The 18365-nt window shown below is 50.2% G+C and overlaps 1 protein-coding gene and 1 long non-coding RNA gene across 2 annotated transcripts; one reads left to right on the top strand and one right to left on the bottom strand.

The window, feature by feature from the left end:
• Positions 1-1465: 1465 nt before the first annotated feature.
• LOC310891209 lies at positions 1466-10551 on the bottom strand. The gene is made up of 2 exons (XR_014577478.1): positions 9602-10551; positions 1466-8362 (listed from the first exon to the last, which is right to left on the bottom strand). It is a non-coding gene; the product is annotated as an uncharacterized lncRNA (long non-coding RNA).
• Positions 10552-11828: 1277 nt separating this feature from the next.
• LOC310891215 (olfactory receptor 14C36-like) lies at positions 11829-14883 on the top strand (the record flags this gene model as incomplete). Its single annotated transcript, XM_083853495.1, has 1 exon — positions 11829-14883. The coding sequence occupies one exon, from the start codon at positions 11829-11831 to the stop codon at positions 12783-12785; it is 957 nt and encodes a 318-aa protein (XP_083709621.1). The 3' UTR covers positions 12786-14883.
• Positions 14884-18365: the final 3482 nt, after the last annotated feature.

Genomic DNA, 18365 nt, shown 5'->3' with positions numbered 1-18365 from the left:
CCCGAAAAGCCTGTTGCTCCACGGATAAGGCAAAGAAAAAGCTCATTTTGTGAGCTGTGAGAGACCGAGGGTAGGATTTAGGAGTAAGCTGTTGGTGTCTGATGACAGCAGAAATGGTGAACAGTCACTGAGGTACACAGCCGTGACTGTCCCACAACTGTCAGGGCAGAGGACATCCTCCAGGAAATTAACGGGGAGCTGCCTGAAGCTGCCACAACCATGGAACCCAGTGAGAGGGTTTGGCAGCAGTGATCCCAACCCAGCTGGGTCTACTTCTCACCCTGTGCAGCTGTGTCTGTTTGCTTCTGTCCTGCAGTTCCTAGGGCCAGCACGCATCCTTGAGACAGTTTCCCCCAAGCTATCTGTTGGCCCTTACCTCAAAAGTCACCACCGGACGAGGCTTCTCAGCTCACGTACACCTGAAGGACTGGAGTGAAGCTGTGATCACAGAAAGAGCAAGCCCTTGGATCCTTGCAACATCCTTGGATCTCTGCATGGCTGGAAGCCTCTGCAAGCCCCATGGGAAAAGAGAGCCTACTGAGAACATCCTGATGCTCCATATACCATCCCCTAGGCCATCAGGAAAGGTCCCTCAGCCCTAAGATCCAGCCCAGCTTCTTGTTGCATCAGCAGCCAGGAGAAATTGCCCCAGAATACCCAACACTCTTGCGCTAGCAAGCAAATACGCCCATGTGTGTACATAAACACACCGTCTTGTACACACACACAAACGTGCACACACGGATACAGCTGAGCACACACAAACCGGTTCAACTGGGAACAGCATTTGCCCAGGGTAGGCAGTGACTGGAGCCTCACAAAGGGAGGGATCAGTCAAGCTGGAGTCACCCACAGGGACAGTACCGAATTAAGATGTCCACAGGCAAAAGATGACTCTGCAGCTCCTGTGGGATTCAGTGGGAGACAGCATGCACAAGGAAGGGAAGACACACAGGGACTGATGCTGTATAACCTGCCAGGCACCTAAGCACCGCACAGCCGTTTTTTCCCCTCTCCCCTCACAGCAGGATGAATGAGATGTTATAAATGACTGAGTCCCAAATAAGATTACAATCAAAGTTTACAATTTATTAAACGAATAGAGGCGAGCAAACAGCGCTGGGTGCGCCGGGAGTCTCTGCTCCACCAGGACGCACACCTGTTACTTAAGGCGGCTGGTTTTTATGCTCCTAGGCTAATACATATTCATTACTACTTCTAGAAGAGGCAGGGTTATTATAATTGGTTTCCCGAATCCAAAGTCCTCCCAGGTGCGCCTGCTTATCAGTCTCTGTTGGTTTCTCGGGGGCCGCTCGGACAGGGAGGCTCATATTCTTCCTCCTTATCTAGTGGTCTCTTGGCCGGCTGTCAGAAGTTACTGCACGTCTGTGCAAAGTCAGCAGTTTTTCTCTGAAGAAATCCCTTTGTTCTCTTCTCGCCTAAACCCAGGCCTCAATGTTAACCCTTCACACCCCTTAGTGGCACGAATTGCTGGACTATTCCTTACAATTCCTCCCTTTTTTTTTTTTTAATATCATCAATTCGTGTCTCTTCTTCAACTTTTGTTAGTAGCAGTTGGATTTCATCAGTCAGTTCTCGGGGTGTCCATTTCTTAAGCATCATTATCGACACATCACCTTTTCTCTCCCAAAGTCATCACAAATTGGGTGCTATTTATTATCCGCCGTATCAACAACGTAAAGCAAGGTATCATACAAGGTATAAACAATAATGTCATTACACCACATAAAAATAAAAATAGCATTCTTTTAACCCATGGTCCACCGGGCAACCATGGAAAGAAATCCCAATCCATACCCTTCCAAGTTTGTACTGGGACGTGGGCTAGCTTTTTAATTTCTTTTGTTATCTGCTGAACCACTTTTCCATTATCATCAATTTGTAAACAACAATTAGAATCGTTCAGTTTTCCACACACTCCCCCTTCTTCTGCTAGTAAATAGTCTAAGACCATTCTACGTTGAAAGATAGCATTCCTCATCTGAGTGGATTGATCAGCCAGAAGATCCAAGGTCGTCGCTGTTTGATTGGTTACAACTTCGAGGATAGCTTGCGACCTAATTGTTCGGTTCAAATTATAAATAGGTTCTCGGGCTCCTGATACCAACTCATTCGGGTTCCACGTAGCTGGCCCATAATGCTGTATGATTCTTTCAGGAGGCCATTCATCCTTTCCCCATTTTTGGGCACTATCCCCGGATAAGGAAGTATCAATAGATCGTTTTACTCTGTTCAGGTCATCATATAATCTTATTCCTAAATGATTTCCTTGTGTTTGTGACAATAAAAAGAACAAGGGTCTTATGTACCCCACATAGCATATTCCCGACCAGTTTCCGGGTAGCCTCTTGTAAGCATGTTTGCCACACACCCAATAATGTCTCTTTAGGGCCCACGTCCCGTTTGGAAAATGGCCATCCCATCCATCTTTACCCTTTGGGGCGTGATAATACAGAGTGTCCTTGTTACCGAGTGGTCCTGTTACAATGTCTGCCCCGTTTGTACTCGTATATGCACGCTTCCAAGCTCCCACGTTGGGTTTCCACTTACAGTCACAATTCAGTTCTCTTTGGCGACCTGTCATATTATAAGCCTTTTTCGCCGTCCAATCTTGAAAGTGTGGGAAGCGCCTTCAATCATGGGGTTGGGCCCGCTTTCAGAGCTTGTGTTACCATTCAACCCTTCAGGGTGATCCAGCTCCTGGAAAAACTAATCACAATTTTATTATGGGTTTAAAAGGTTCTCATGTTATTTTTCTCAGGACAAACTGATCTTGGTGTGGGAGAAGTCCGGTCGAGGCACTCTCACTTGGCGGTCAATACCCATAGGGGTTGCCTCCCTCGGTAGACCATACACGCCGCAGTGGAGGGTCCTACCCCAGTCTTGCCTTCTCCCTTTCCTCCCTTCAGCCTTGTCCTCTTTATCCAGTGCCCTTAATTCATGCAGAACCTCATTGCTGGGATATCAGTTCCTCTTTAGTCTCAGTTTCAGTTCCCCAGGAGTGGACTCAACCCTCCAGGCTTCGGTAGTTATTGGTCCTTTTATTCTGGATGCGTGGGTCCAACCCCTTTCTGCTGTTCTCACAGCTGTTTCAGTAGTAAGTAAAACAAGGTACAGTCCCTCCCATCGGGGGTTCAATGATTCTTCTCTCCAGGTTTTTATTAAGACCTTGTCTCCTGGTTGTATTTTATGAATAGCAAATCCTAAAGGTGGTGTCTGAGTCATCATCCCAATTTCTCTTATCTCCTGTAATCTCCTTCCAATGGTAATTATGTATTTCTGGATACTATGATCCTCAACTACATTGTTCCCTAGGGGCATCCCTTGAGAATAAGGCATACCATATAACATTTCATATGATGATAACCAGTCTCACTGTGTGGTTTAGTTCTTATGTTTAAAAGTGCCAATGGTAAGCATTTCGTCCAGGGCAGCTGTGTCTTGATCATTAACTTAGCCAATTGTTGTTTTATTGTTTGATTCATCCTTTCTACTTTCCCTGAGCTTTGTGGGTGCCACGGAGTGTGGTATTCCCACTGAATACCTTTCAAGGGGTACATCCTTCAAATCTTTGTGGCTGGCGTATGTTCGATTATTTCCACACAACTGTGTTCCAACGGTCCTTCTTCTGGAACGGTTCCTAGAAATACTGCTGGATATAACAGGTTAGTCGTTTTCAAGGTTATGTCATCTTGTTCAGTTAGGATTGCCTGATATTTCATCATCCAGCTGGGTGATAACCAGTGCCCCCCCCCCCCTTTGTTCCAAAACGGTTGTTACCATATGTGGTCCAAAAACTTCAATACGTTTTCCCATTTGAAGGCAAATAATTTTCTACTATCTTTATCAAGAGGTATGCAAAAGAAGGCATCCTTTAAATCTATCACGGTAAACCATTTATATTTCCCTTTCACAGATGTTAACAATGTGTAAGGATTAGCTACTACCGGGTGAATGTCCTTTGTTATTTCATTTATTGCTCTAAGATCTTGTACAAATCTATACTCGCCATTCGGCTTCTTTACTGGAAAAATTGGAGTATTGTATTCCGATTTACATTCTTCCAGAATCTGATATTTGAGAAATTTGTCAATAATTTTCACCATTCCTGTGCCTAGCTTCTATCTTAAGTGGATATTGTTTGATTCAAACAGGTTTGGCTCCTTCCTTTAATTCCACCTTTACCAGTTGTGCCAGTTTCGACTTCCCTGGTACATCTGTTTCCCGTACTGTTGCTATAACTGCATTTTCTGCTTCTCTTGGAATATTAACAAAGGGTTTATCTTTGATCATTAGGATTTGGCCTACTTTGGACTCAGGTACCTTCATTATTAATTCTCCATCCTCAAAGGTTATTGTTGCATCTAATTTGGCTAATAGATCCCGTCCCAAGAGTGGCATCGGGCATTCTGGTACATACTAAAATTCATGGGTTAGTTCCTTACCCCCAAAACGCAAATCAAGGGGTTGTAAGAATGACCATTCCTCCTCTTTCCCTGTGGCTCCAATTATTGTAGTTGTCTTAGTTCCTAATCGTCCTTTTAAACTATTTAACACTGAATATGTTGCTCCTATTACATTTACAGCCTAATTAACACAGAGAAAGAAGCTCCCATAACCAACAAAAAATTCAAGCCTCTGTCTTCGTTTCCTAGCTTTATTTCAACTAGTGGACCTGCTAGGGTAGATGCCCCAGGTCCCCATCATTCCTGACTGTTGTAAGTTTGTCCTGCAGCCTAAGACAATTTCTTTCTGATATCAGGGGCTGATTGCCCTGGAAAGAGGCTAGCCAGTTGCCTCTCTCTCTCTTTTTTTTTTTTTTTTTAAGCCAGGTCCATTTTTTTTTTTCCATTGCATTTCAAAGTTGGTCCAGAAATTCAAAAATTCCATAAATTCCATAGGGGTTTCTTTTGGACCTTGTTGGAACAGATTCTCATTTCCCAATTTAACCAGATTTTAGTATTTACATAATTTCCGGGGTGATTAGGGTCTCAGTGAGGGGGTCGGTCAGGGGAATGCAATGGTTGAAAGTTCCCTGAGCGGTCCCATTGGCAATCTGAGCTCACACAGGAACTCAGGTTGTTTCAAGAGTTAGCTGCTTTTCTGTTTCCACGACAACTCTCTCGGACCCATCACGGTCCCCCTGCCCCAGAGGGTTCACACCCGCGATTTAGAGATCTCAGCCTCGGGTTGAGACGGAACTATTAACATTCCTACATCCTCTTTCCCTGATCTCAGCCTCGGGTTGAGACGGAACTATTAACATTCCTACATCCTCTTTCCCTGCTCATTCAACTTCAAACAGCTCTGTTAAATACTACATGCCACACAACCTTTAACACCTTCAACAATCCTTTTAACACTTCCTTTATCTTTCTCCAGCCCGTACTTTTCTAATGCCAACACCAAAGGCTCAGTCAGGGGCCAACTTAATTCCAAACCTTTTCCCTCCAACATGCTGAAACAACATATCACTATACAGCATTTCATCCTGTTTTCCTTCTCTCCTCAAAAACATTAATTGCAAGACACTGTTATAGTCGATTGATCCATAAAGTGGCCATTTAGTTTATATAGTGGCCACCATTGATTGCAATACTTAGTGAAAGTCCTCTTGCTTTCTGTGCCCCCATTTCTAACAATATCCTTCCAATGTGCCAATATGCACCCAAGGAGGCTTTTTTTTTTTTTTTTAGGACGTCTTTTTTTTTGGATTTTCCCCTTTTCCTTGATTTCCCATTCCCTTTTATTTATTTATATTAGTTACTGTCCCTTGTTTCAATTTCCACGCAAACCTTTTTATTGCAGGTTTTTACTATCTTTTCCTAATCTTCTTCCCAAATGTCCCAATTCTCTGGGATTAAACTCTTCTTTCCACATACAAACTTTACTATTTCAGATTATTAATGAGCCCCATTCCAATCATAAATCCGCAGGACTTCGGAAAAAACACCTGAAGCACTCAGCCTTCTGTCTTCTAGACAAACAATACCACCTTTTCCACAAAATTTACATTTCAATAAGACCGAATTTCAAGCCAAATGCTAATTTTTCTCATGCACTTTGTTAGTAAGCCTACACAAAACAAGGAATCACTCCTGTGTATCCGTCAAGATGGGGGTTTAAAAAGGTATTGAGGCCTAAATAAATTCGCTCTCCCCCTTCTTACCGAATTCCCAGGGCTCAGGCCCGAACCACCAAAGAAGTGGCTCTCCGTTCTACCACTTTGATAATCAGTCAGCCCCCCTCCCCCGATACTTGGGAAACTGACCGAACACCACCGCGAATATACCCAAACTTCTAAACTGTTACTTAGATAATGCTCCCACCTTCCTCCTTGACACAGTCAAAACATTTAAGAACAAAACAGGATTACAAGATGCACCACCGGGGGTGGATTGTTAGGATATAGAGGTGGTAGGTTATCCAATGACTCCCATTCATCATCTTTTTCTTTTTCCTTTTTTTTTTATTTTTTACTTTTTTGTTCTCTTCTTCGTCAAACTTCTCGTCTGCTTTTAGTGTAAATATTGAGGCTGGAAAAGGACGTGAGATCCTGATCCATAATCCTGCATAATCACTTTCCTCCTGGCTAAAAGGTTCCTTTGAATTAACATGTATATTTAAGGCCTGGCAAACCCAGTCTTCAAAGGATCCGAAAACGGGCCAAAAGACATGTGGTCTTAAAGGCTCCTTTGGCCATTCTGTCATACAATACTGAACCATTTTTAATTTACTTTTTCCCTTTTCTGGGGCCCCTATCGTTCCAATTTCTAATCATTATCGCTAATGAACTTTCTGGTGGTATGTCTGGTAATTTGCTCCCTTTTCTCTGGTCCCAGGTCTTCAATTTTGTCTGACCCATCTAGGAATTTTACTGTGGCAATTCCTACAGCCCTTGGTTGCCTTAGTGAGAGTGTCTTGCAGGGGGTTTAGGACCTATCACCCACCCACGAATCCTATAGGAATCGCTTCGGTCCTTCACCGGCCAAGTCCCTCGCGGGAGATTGGAACCGCGGCTAGAAGACCTCCACAATCGCTTCGGAACTACGTTCCGTCTCAGTCACACTCTCACACACACAGGCAACCGAATCCCACCCAACCGAACGGTATACGCCTTAAATACTTACAACTCCGTCGTCTTCATTCGGATCTTCGCGCGCAGAATTACGGGCAAAATATAGTGCTGCAGCCGGCAAAGGGAGCTCATAAAAAAATCTAAATCTTTGCTTGCCCTTATTCAGGTTCAAGATGGCATTAGCCCCGACCTGACTCGAACAGGAGCCACCAAATGGTGGGGGCGCCCCTCCTAGATCAAGTCAGAATTCAGGAACCAAGACCATACCGGACGAGCCCCCAGTTGTTATAAATGACTGAGTCCCAAATAGGATTACAATCAAAGTTTACAATTTATTAAATGAATAGAGGCAAGCAAACAGCGCTGGGTGCGTCCTGGTGGAGCAGAGACTCCCGGCGCACCCAGCGCTGTTTGCTTGCCTCTATTCATTTAATAAATTGTAAACTTTGATTGTAATCCTATTTGGGACTCAGTCATTTATAACAGAGAGAATTGAAAAAGCAAAAAGTGTGAGAACTCGGGGGTTCAGATAGTTAACAACTTCATAAGAAAGAAAACAAAGAAATAAACCAACAAATATAAGGGGAAAAACAAATACGAAAAAAACCACCTTCTTCTCGTATTTATAGGCATTGGTGAGATCCCTTCAGACCCTCCTCTGCTCTAGGCTAAAAACGTCCCTTATCACCCTGAGCCCGTGTAGAAACAAGCAAAACAAGGTCCCTATTTAGAGTCTGTTTTCTGGTGAGTGTGTTTGACAGCAACTGCGCAAGAAGACCCAAGCCCTCAGGTGCTATCCCGAGCAGCTTCCCTTCACGTGATGCAAATGCTGTGGCAAAGACTTATCCCTTGCTCGTCCCCGCCTGCAGTCACAGGACTGCCACACAGCAGGGCCCTGCAACAGGACCTGGGAACCAGGCGACTCGGCGCTGCCAGCCCACGTCTGGCTGCTGCTTTTATCCCTCCCTTTCTGCTGACAACCTCTCCCTCACAGGGAGGAGCAGGCAAAGCCCTGCCCTGCGGCCTGGTGCCCGTCCTGCTCCCACCACCCTGGGACCTGCCGCCCTCGGAGCCCTGGCGGAGAGGATCGCTGCTGTTCTCAGCGCTGTTGATCACTGCCAGTAGCTGGGGTATCTGTTGGTCCTCCCCCTCAGACCAGGCTTCCCATGCAGCCATTTCTGCCCGGGCTTGCTCTTGTCGCTTTCGGTACGTGGGCCATGAGCTGTCTGTTTGGTCCCACTTTGAAGACAGGTTCCAGACCTCCTGGAGGAAAAAAACCAAAACAAAACAAAACAAAAACACAACAGCAGACAGGATTGGTCTCAGCTGTCCCTCAGGCCTAACCCGCACTCCTGCCCCCTCGCCTCAGCCGGTCTGTCAGCAGTGCTTCGACCCTCCAGGATGAGGGGCCCTGAAGCTAGGCCAGGCTCCTCAACTCGTGACAAACACAGCTGAACAGCCCGCGGTGACCAAAGCCCTCTGCCATCAATGACCCAGAAAGGCCTTGTTCCTTTTCCATGGCCCCTGGTCAAAATGAAGTGGCTCATGGCAACACGGGAGGCAGTAAGAGGCAGGGAAGCTGTGCGGGACGCCACCTTCTGTCTCCTGAGGAAGAGATGAAGGAGGTAACAAACGTGGAAATGAACGCATCCCAAGGGACCTGCTCGGGATCGCTCCACACAAAGAGGCTTTTGCACAGGCCCAAACAGCACGGTCATTGCAGCAAGGCAGAGCAGGTACCTGCAGCGCTCTCCTGGAGGCTTCAGGAGCAGGGAGCGCAGTGGTGGTTGTAAGGAATGGTCCAGCAATTCGTGCCACTAAGGGATTTGAAGGGTTAACATTGAGGCCTGGGTTTAGGTGATAAGAGAACAAAGGGATTTCTTCAGAGAAAACCTGCTGACTCTGCACGGACGTGCAGTAACTTCTGACAGCCGGCCAAGAGACCACTAGATAAGGAGGAAGAATATGAGCCTCCCCGTCTGAGCGGCCCCCAAGAGACTAACAGAGACTGATAAGCAGGCGCACCTGGGAGGACTTTGGATTCGGAAAACCAATTATAATAACCCTGCCTCTTCTAGAAGTATTAATGAATATGTATTAGCCTAGGAGCATAAAAACCAGCCGCCTTACGTAACAGGTGTGCGTCCTGGTGGAGCAGAGACTCCCGGCGCACCCAGCGCTGTTTGCTCGCCTCTATTCGTTTAATAAATTGTAAACTTTGATTGTAATCCTACTTGGGACTCAGTCATTTATAACAGTGGTGGACTTGGCTCGAGGAGCTGTTTCCTGCCTGTCTGCCTTCTTCGTCCCGGGGGAGCTGCCCGGACACGGGGGGAGCACACTGCAAACAGACACCAGGAGGAGGCTGCATGAGCCCAGGGGAATTCAGTCTCCAGTCCAAGCTCGCAAGCTGCGTCAGCTGGCCAACAGCGGTCGGATTCCTCACCCTTCACTAGGATTCCCAAAGAAATTGAAGTAGCCCTCAAAACCTCACCAACTTACACTGTGGAGCAGTGCAACAAGGCCCGCAGTGCTCTCCAGACGTTTGACACAGTCCAGATAAAACTTCATGCACGGGAAACCATCTTCGCACGTCAGAACACCAATGTCCCTGAAGGCAAAGGGGACGTGCTCCTTGCTCCTCAGGAGGAAGCAGTACAAGAGGATGGTCTCTTGCACACAGTTCTTCACCACGTGCAGTGGGAAGGAGGTGGCTCGCGATAGCTGCACGCAGTTCAGCGGCTCGATCTTGACACCATCTGCAAGGAGAAGCAACATCCTCACTGCCACAGCAAGCCCAAGTTGCTTGCAACATTCAGAACAAGTTCCCAGAGAAAGGGTCGCTCAGACGAACTGCTCCTGGGGCACAGTTTCTTTTGGGGGAACTCAAGCTGTACCCTGACCGTCGGAGACAATCCTCTACTTCTCCCAGGCCTTTCCAAAGAGCAGGGAGAACAAACCGTTGCGGACATGGGGCAGGAAGAGGGGGGCTGCTGCCTTCTCACCAGGGAGGATCTCAGTGGGACAGTAGATCTCCTCCAGCCACAACTCATCGATGTCCAGCTGGAAGAAAGGTCTTCGAATCAAGAGCAGCTCTTCTTTGCCATGGAACTGCTCTCGGACAACACCAAAGGTCCCGAGTCCCGCAACCCAAACGCCCTGCACACAGAAAAGACAGAAAGGCCGAGGAGGGAGTTCTTGAGAGACGGGAAAAGGGATGACTGTCAGAGCAGGGGGACACTGCTCTGTGCCCTGCCCGCTCCTCAGGGACAATGGGGCAAGGTGGGGCACTTTGGAAAGCTTTGCAAAAGAGCCGCATCCTCTGTTTCTTTCGTCACCCCCCTCACAGGATTTGCCAACATCCCTTGGCTAGAGAAGCGCCCGGAGGTTTCCAGCACACGGATTAGGCCTGGGACTGACTGCCAGCAACTGTCCTAGGCACGGAGCCAGGATATTCCCCCATCTCTCTGCTCGCCCTCCCCACTCAGGCCGCAGGGAAGAGTGAAGCCCTAGGGTGTGCCAAACACCTGAGAGGCAGAGCACATCTGGCCTTGGTTTCTCTCCCAGCTGGCCAAGAAGCTGCTCCGGGCACCCCGGGCAGTCTCAGAGCACTGCCATGGTGCTCGAGCAGGGATTGCTCTGCAGGGCCCAGGACACCAGCCCACCTTACTCCGCTTCAGCTCTTCCAGAATGTACTCGGATACGGAGTACCGAGGCCCCCTCGGGACCCTGGGGTCCCCTCTAGTCCTTGACTAGAGGTGTGGTGCTGAGACCTTGTTCAGGTCCCTTGAGAAAGGCTGGGCATTGACAGATTGGCAGTGGATTCATCTGGTCTCAGCAGCATCTGGCTTCTTTTCAGGGTAACATAAATGTGATTGCCCTCCATCTACAAAAGCTCAGGCAGCTGGGGACAAGTCCAGCCAGCTCCCTCACTCTGCTCTGAGCCACAGGGAATCCCTTTGCCTCTCAGGTCTCACAACCATTCCCTGTGAGTGCAGCAGAAATGCTCAGGATTTCTGACTTCAGAGAACACTGTGTGGGCATGAAGAGGGGGAAGAGAATGTGTGTAAAACATTGCCCCTAAAACTCCTTTCTGCCAACTACATTATGTAGCAGCGGAATGCAGATGTTAACATGCTGACATGAAGATGATCAGCATGCTGGAGCACCTCTCCTTCGAAGAAAGGCTGAGAGAGCTGGGGCTGAGCAGGGTGACCTCACTGCAGCTTTTCCGCATTTAAAGGGGTCTTCTAAAAATATGGAGAGCTATTTTTTTGATCAATCAAATCATGACAGGATCAGGGGAATGTTTTTAAACTAAAAGCGGGGAGATTTAGATTAGAGATTAGGAGGAAATTCTTCACTCAGAGGGAGGCGAGGTACTGAAACATATTGCCCAGATAGGCTGGGCATTCATTTCATCTGACAAAATCTGAAAATAAAACCTTGCCCTCCTGCTATGTTCCTGTGTACTCCCTGCACTGGGTCAGGACTGATTCCCTCGCGAGACCAGCAGCAGAGGCCCCTGCTCCTCATCGCACACTGAACCTTAAAAATGAAGCTCATGTCATGGAGCTAAATGAAAGATTCCAGCAGAGAAACAAAAAGCATTGGAGTATGGCAGGGGGAGGTCTACAAGGAATGGCATAGGGTTCACTCAGAGAAACCTGTCCTAACTTTTCATTGCCTTTTACTACATGTACAGATCTCCATACCCAACAGGCATCAGATGTCCAACAGCAGCTCCATCAGCGAGTTCCTCCTCCTGCCATTCGCAGACACGCGGGAGCTGCAGCTCCTGCACTTCGCGCTCTTCCTGGCCATCTACCTGGCTGCCCTCCTGGGCAACGGCCTCATCCTCACCGCCGCAGCCTGCGACCACCGCCTCCACACCCCCATGTACTTCTTCCTCCTCGACCTCGCCCTCCTCGACCTGGGCTGCATCTCCACCACTCTCCCCAAAGCCGTGGTCAATTCCCTCTGGGACACCAGGGCCATTTCCTACACAGGATGTGCTGCCCAGGTCTTTTTCTTTTTCTTTTTGTTTTCAGCAGAGTGTTATCTTCTCACTGTCATGTCCTACGACCGCTACGTTGCCATCTGCAAGCCCCTGCACTACGGGAGCCTCCTGGGCAGCAGAGCTTGTGCCCAGATGGCAGCAGCTGCCTGGGGCAGTGGCTTTCTCCATGCTGTGCTGCACACTGCTAATGCATTTTCTCTGACACTTTGCCAAGGCAATGCTGTGGACCAGTTCTTCTGTGAAGTTCCAAAGATCCTCAAGCTCTCCTGCTCAAACTCCTACCTCAGGGAAGTTTGGATAATTATGGTTGGATTCTGTTTAGCGTCTGGGTGTTTTGTTTTCATCGTGCTGTCCTATGTGCAGATTTTCAGGGCTGTACTGAGGATGCCCTCTGAGCAGGGACAGCTCAAAGCCTTTTCCACGTGCCTCCCTCACCTGGCCGTGGCCTCCCTGTTTCTCAGCATGACCATATTTGCCTACCTGAAGTCCCCCTCCATCTCACCATCTCTGGACCTGGTGGTGGCAGTTCTGTACTCAGTTGTGCCACCGGCATTGAATCCCCTCATCTACAGCATGAGAAACAAGGAGCTTAAGAGTGCTGTTAGGAAAGTGATTGCATGGATATTTCTGATTAGTGATAAATTTCCCCTCTATCTACACAAATGACTTCCCTTGCAGGCCTGCTCCTTGTTTATCATTATTGAAGTTTTTATCCTCAGTATCATTTGCATTTACTAATTTCTTAGAAATATGTTTCTTTATTCATCGGCCACCTACTGCGGAATGAAACTGTTCTGTTTACTCTCGAGGCTTTATAATATGTGTATAACAGCAGGCCAGAGTAAACTCTGTGATAGCGTCTGCCTAATAAAATTGCATCTCCCCAGTGCTCTTCTTGAAGACTTGGTTCTTCTTTCAAAGCTGGTGCCAAGACCAGGGCTGAGCAGCTGCTCCCCGAAAAGCCTGTTGCTCCACGGATAAGGCAAAGAAAAAGCTCATTTTGTGAGCTGTGAGAGACCGAGGGTAGGATTTAGGAGTAAGCTGTTGGTGTCTGATGACAGCAGAAATGGTGAACAGTCACTGAGGTACACAGCCGTGACTGTCCCACAACTGTCAGGGCAGAGGACATCGTCCAGGAAATTAATGGGGAGCTGCCTGAAGCTGCCACAAGCATGGAACCCAGTGAGAGGGTTTGGCAGCAGTGATCCCAACCCAGCTGGGTCTACTTCTCACCCTGTGCAGCTGTGTCTGTTTGCTTCTGTCCTGCAGTTCCTAGGGCCAGCACGCATCCTTGAGACAGTTTCCCCCAAGCTATCTGTTGGCCCTTACCTCAAAAGTCACCACCGGACGAGGCTTCTCAGCTCACGTACACCTGAAGGACTGGAGTGAAGCTGTGATCACAGAAAGAGCAAGCCCTTGGATCCTTGCAACATCCTTGGATCTCTGCATGGCTGGAAGCCTCTGCAAGCCCCATGGGAAAAGAGAGCCTACTGAGAACATCCTGATGCTCCATATACCATCCCCTCAGGCCATCAAGAAAGGTCCCTCAGCCCTAAGATCCAGCCCAGCTTCTTGTTGCATCAGCAACCAGGAGAAATTGCCCCAGAATACCCAACACTCTTGCGCTAGCAAGCAAATACGCCCATGTGTGTACATAAACACACCGTCTTGTACACACACACAAACGTGCACACACGGATACAGCTGAGCACACACAAACCGGTTCAACTGGGAACAGCATTTGCCCAGGGTAGGCAGTGACTGGAGCCTCACAAAGGGAGAGATCAGTCAAGCTGGAGTCACCCACAGGGACAGTACCGAATTAAGATGTCCACAGGCAAAAGATGACTCTGCAGCTCCTGTGGGATTCAGTGGGAGACAGCATGCACGAGGAAGGGAAGACACACAGGGACTGATGCTGTATAACCTGCCAGGCACCTAAGCACCGCACAGCCATTTTTTCCCCTCTCCCCTCACAGCAGGATGAATGAGAGAATTGAAAAAGGTAAAAGTGTGAGAACTCGGGGGTTCAGATGGGTAACAACTTCATAAGAAAGAAGACAAAGAAATAAACCAACAAATATAAGGGGAAAAACAAATATGAGAAAAACCACCTTCTTCTCGTATTTATAGGCATTGGTGAGATCCCTTCAGACCCTCCTCTGCTCTAGGCTAAAAACGTCCCTTATCACCCTGAGCCCGTGTAGAAACAAGCAAAACAAGGTCCCTATTTAGAGTCTGTTTTCTGGTGAGTGTGTTTGACAGCAACTGCGCAAGAAGACCCAAGCCCTCAGGTGCTATCCCGAGCAGCTTCCCTTCACGTGATGCAAATGCTGTGGCAAAGACTTATCCCTTGCTCGTCCCCGCCTGCAGTCACAGGACTGCCACCCAGCAGCACTGTGCCCAAGCTCCAGGAGCAATCGGGCCCAACCCAACACAAGGCCCAGGAGGAGAGCGCGGAAGTGAGAGCAGAGGAAAGAAGCAGCACCGGTTGCCGGGCGCCGATTGGCTGCCAGAGCCGCCAGGCAAAGGGAGCCCCACCCCCTGCCGGCTGCCTGGGGCTCGCTGCCATGGCAACCGTGCGACCGCCTGACCAGGCAGGGCGGGCGCCGCCATCTTAGGGGTCGTGGGCGGGCTGGGGGCGTCTCGGGGCCTGAGGGGGGGACCCGGCCCGTGTGCCCGGGGCGCCCCTGCCCGCCCCTGCCTTTGCTCGCTCCCTGTGCCTCACCGCCTTGTCTTCCCTTTTCTTTGCGGTGTCGAATGCACGAGAAGCCCGACAGGCTCGGGAAGGCGGCCAGTCACTTGCACAAGAAGCAATAGGGCTGGATGCTCCTGAAATGCTGCTTGTTGCTGGCCGGGGCGGCACCCTGCCACAGTCATGGTGCCAGCCTGGCAGCTTTGTGCCTGGGTATCACTGTGAGATCAGGCTAACAGGATGAAGGCTTTGTTCCTCATCCCTTCTGCTGAGAGAGGGGTTTTGCCTCTCGGCAGCAGCTATCCCCAGGCTCTCAGCATATTTAAGCAAACTAAATGCAGCTACAGCCTCTTCTTTGTCTGAGACCTGATCTCAGCTGATGAGGAAGGAATGGGACCAGCAAACCCTTTCTGGCTGCAGCAGCTCAGGCCCGGCTGCCCTGGCCCTGGGGCAGGAGGAGCTGCCTGAAGACCCCCAGGGATGGCACGGAGGGGCTGCAGGCCTCCCAGGGGCTGGCTTGTGCCTCGGATGTCCCATCTGTGGGGCTGAGCCCTCTGTGCCCCCAGGAGCTGCCGTGCCCTTCAGAGGGACTGGGGCTGTGGTGGCAGTGCCCAGAGCCCTGCAGCAGCCTGCTCCGGACACTGCCCTGGGGCCAGCCCAGCATGAGAAGCTGGGCTGGGCTGGGCAGAGGGCAGGGAGGTGGGCAGAGGGCAGGAAGGTGGGAGTGCCTCCACAGCAGAAAGGGATCCCTCAGCCTCTGTCAGACACCCCTTCTGCCTCTCCCCTCATCCAGACCCTGCAGCCATGCGGTGCCACGTGCACCCACCCTTCCAACCTGTGATGAGTTTTAGGCCTTGGCGGTAACCAAGGTCATGCCCGCTTTAGGAGGAATCAAAGGGTGTCAGAGGCAAGCCCAGGACTCAGGGACCGGGCTCCTGGACATGTCCTGACATCACTCAAGAGCTACTCGAGTGCCCCAGGACGGGAACGGAGCCGGCACACACTTACTCAGGCTGGAGTCTCTCCAGCTTGGCTGCTGCTCCCAACTCCTCTGCTGGGGCAGGGTTCTCAGCCTTCCTCCACCTCTTCCTGACCTCCTTGCTCCTGGGCTGGGCTGGAGGACGGGGAGTCCAAGCATGTTGGCTGTTGAATCGCTGCAAGGAGAAGACGCTCTCATCAAACAGGACTGGACACACAGGTGCTGTTTCCCAGAGGACCTCTTGAAAGGGCCCTGCAACAGGACCTGGGAACCAGGCGACTCGGCGCTGCCAGCCCACGTCTGGCTGCTGCTTTTATCCCTCCCTTTCTGCTGACAACCTCTCCCTCACAGGGAGGAGCAGGCAAAGCCCTGCCCTGCGGCCTGGTGCCCGTCCTGCTCCCACCACCCTGGGACCTGCCACCCTCGGAGCCCTGGCGGAGAGGATCGCTGCTGTTCTCAGCGCTGTTGATCACTGCCAGTAGCTGGGGTATCTGTTGGTCCTCCCCCTCAGACCAGGCTTCCCATGCAGCCATTTCTGCCCGGGCTTGCTCTTGTAGCTTTCGGTACGTGGGCCATGAGCTGTCTGTTTGGTCCCACTGTGAAGACAGGTTCCAGACCTCCTGGAGGAAAAAAAAACAAAACAAAAACACAACAGCAGACAGGATTGGTCTCAGCTGTCCCTCAGGCCTAACCCGCACTCCTGCCCCCTCGCCTCAGCCGGTCTGTCAGCAGTGCTTCGACCCTCCAGGATGAGGGGCCCTGAAGCTAGGCCAGGCTCCTCAACTCGTGACAAACACAGCTGAACAGCCCGCGGTGACCAAAGCCCTCTGCCATCAATGACCCAGAAAGGCCTTGTTCCTTTCCCATGGCCCCTGGTCAAAATGAAGTGGCTCATGGCAACACGGGAGGCAGTAAGAGGCAGGGAAGCTGTGCGGGACGCCACCTTCTGTCTCCTGAGGAAGAGATGAAGGAGGTAACAAACGTGAAAATGAACGCATCCCAAGGGACCTGCTCGGGATCGCTCCACACAAAGAGGCTTTTGCACAGGCCCAAACAGCACGGTCATTGCAGCAAGGCAGAGCAGGTACCTGCAGCGCTCTCCTGGAGGCTTCAGGAGCAGGGAGCGCAGTGGTGGTTGTAAGGAATGGTCCAGCAATTCGTGCCACTAAGGGATTTGAAGGGTTAACATTGAGGCCTGGGTTTAGGTGATAAGAGAACAAAGGGATTTCTTCAGAGAAAACCTGCTGACTCTGCACGGACGTGCAGTAACTTCTGACAGCCGGCCAAGAGACCACTAGATAAGGAGGAAGAATATGAGCCTCCCCGTCTGAGCGGCCCCCAAGAGACTAACAGAGACTGATAAGCAGGCGCACCTGGGAGGACTTTGGATTCGGGAAACCAATTATAATAACCCTGCCTCTTCTAGAAGTAGTAATGAATATGTATTAGCCTAGGAGCATAAAAACCAGCCGCCTTACGTAACAGGTGTGCGTCCTGGTGGAGCAGAGACTCCCGGCGCACCCAGCGCTGTTTGCTCGCCTCTATTCGTTTAATAAATTGTAAACTTTGATTGTAATCCTATTTGGGACTCAGTCATTTATAACAGTGGTGGACTTGGCTCGAGGAGCTGTTTCCTGCCTGTCTGCCTTCTTCGTCCCGGGGGAGCTGCCCGGACACGGGGGGAGCACACTGCAAACAGACACCAGGAGGAGGCTGCATGAGCCCAGGGGAATTCAGTCTCCAGTCCAAGCTCGCAAGCTGCGTCAGCCTCTGCAGCAGACGGCAGTTCCACAACGAGCGGGCGTATTGGACTGGCTGTGTTCACTTCAGCAGAGACAGAGAGAGCCAAACGCGAAGCTGTGGCACCACCTGCCTTCAGGAAGGCTCGGGATGCCCGCATCCAGGCCCTTTTTGGTGGAAGAAGGAGAGGAGCAGTGTCTTGCGCAAGGACAGGAGCCGAGAGACACCATTATGGCCCACCCGGGCTTTACTTCAGCTTCTCCTCTGTGGCCCTGAAACACGGTGCGCTCATGGGTGGAAAACAGGTTATCGCTGCGGAGCCAGTAGCATCAGAGAAAGCCGTCAGGTAAGGAGGGCAGTCATGCCATCTCCCTACCTCAGCACTCTCTTGTGCCTGCCACAACGTTTGGGATAGCGTTTGAAAAAAATGCCTGAAAGAAACTTTCCCAGGAAGCCTCCCGCTGGGTCAGCCAAGGGCTGCGGAGGAAATGCACTCACCTTGGGAACATCTGGATCCCACGAGCGGTGGTCTCGCCACTGAAGGCGGTCAGATGTGCCGGCCACATTCTCTGCAAAGAGACACAGACCTGCTGGAGGGTTTCTGAGGCGGTTTTCTCACGGCTCTCATTGACAGGAAGCAAACCTGTCTCCCAAGCCAAAAGAAAGCCTTCTCTCCAAAGCCCTCCTCCAAAGCCTCTTCCATGAACCTTTGTTCTGCTCTGGAGGAGCTGCATGGCAGAATATGGAGGCTGTACAGTAACACTGCCAGGCTTTTTGCAGGGGCAAGCGCCCAGATGCTCAGAAGAAACTCTCTTTGTTAACGGAGAAAGCA

The sequence above is a fragment of the Anser anser genome, assembly GCF_964211835.1.
Source record: "Anser anser genome assembly, contig: HAP1_SCAFFOLD_105, whole genome shotgun sequence".
In the NCBI taxonomy this organism is placed as follows: Eukaryota; Metazoa; Chordata; class Aves; order Anseriformes; family Anatidae; genus Anser; species Anser anser.
Note: the sequence above shows the minus strand (reverse complement) of the source record. Positions and strands in the feature narration are given on the sequence as shown.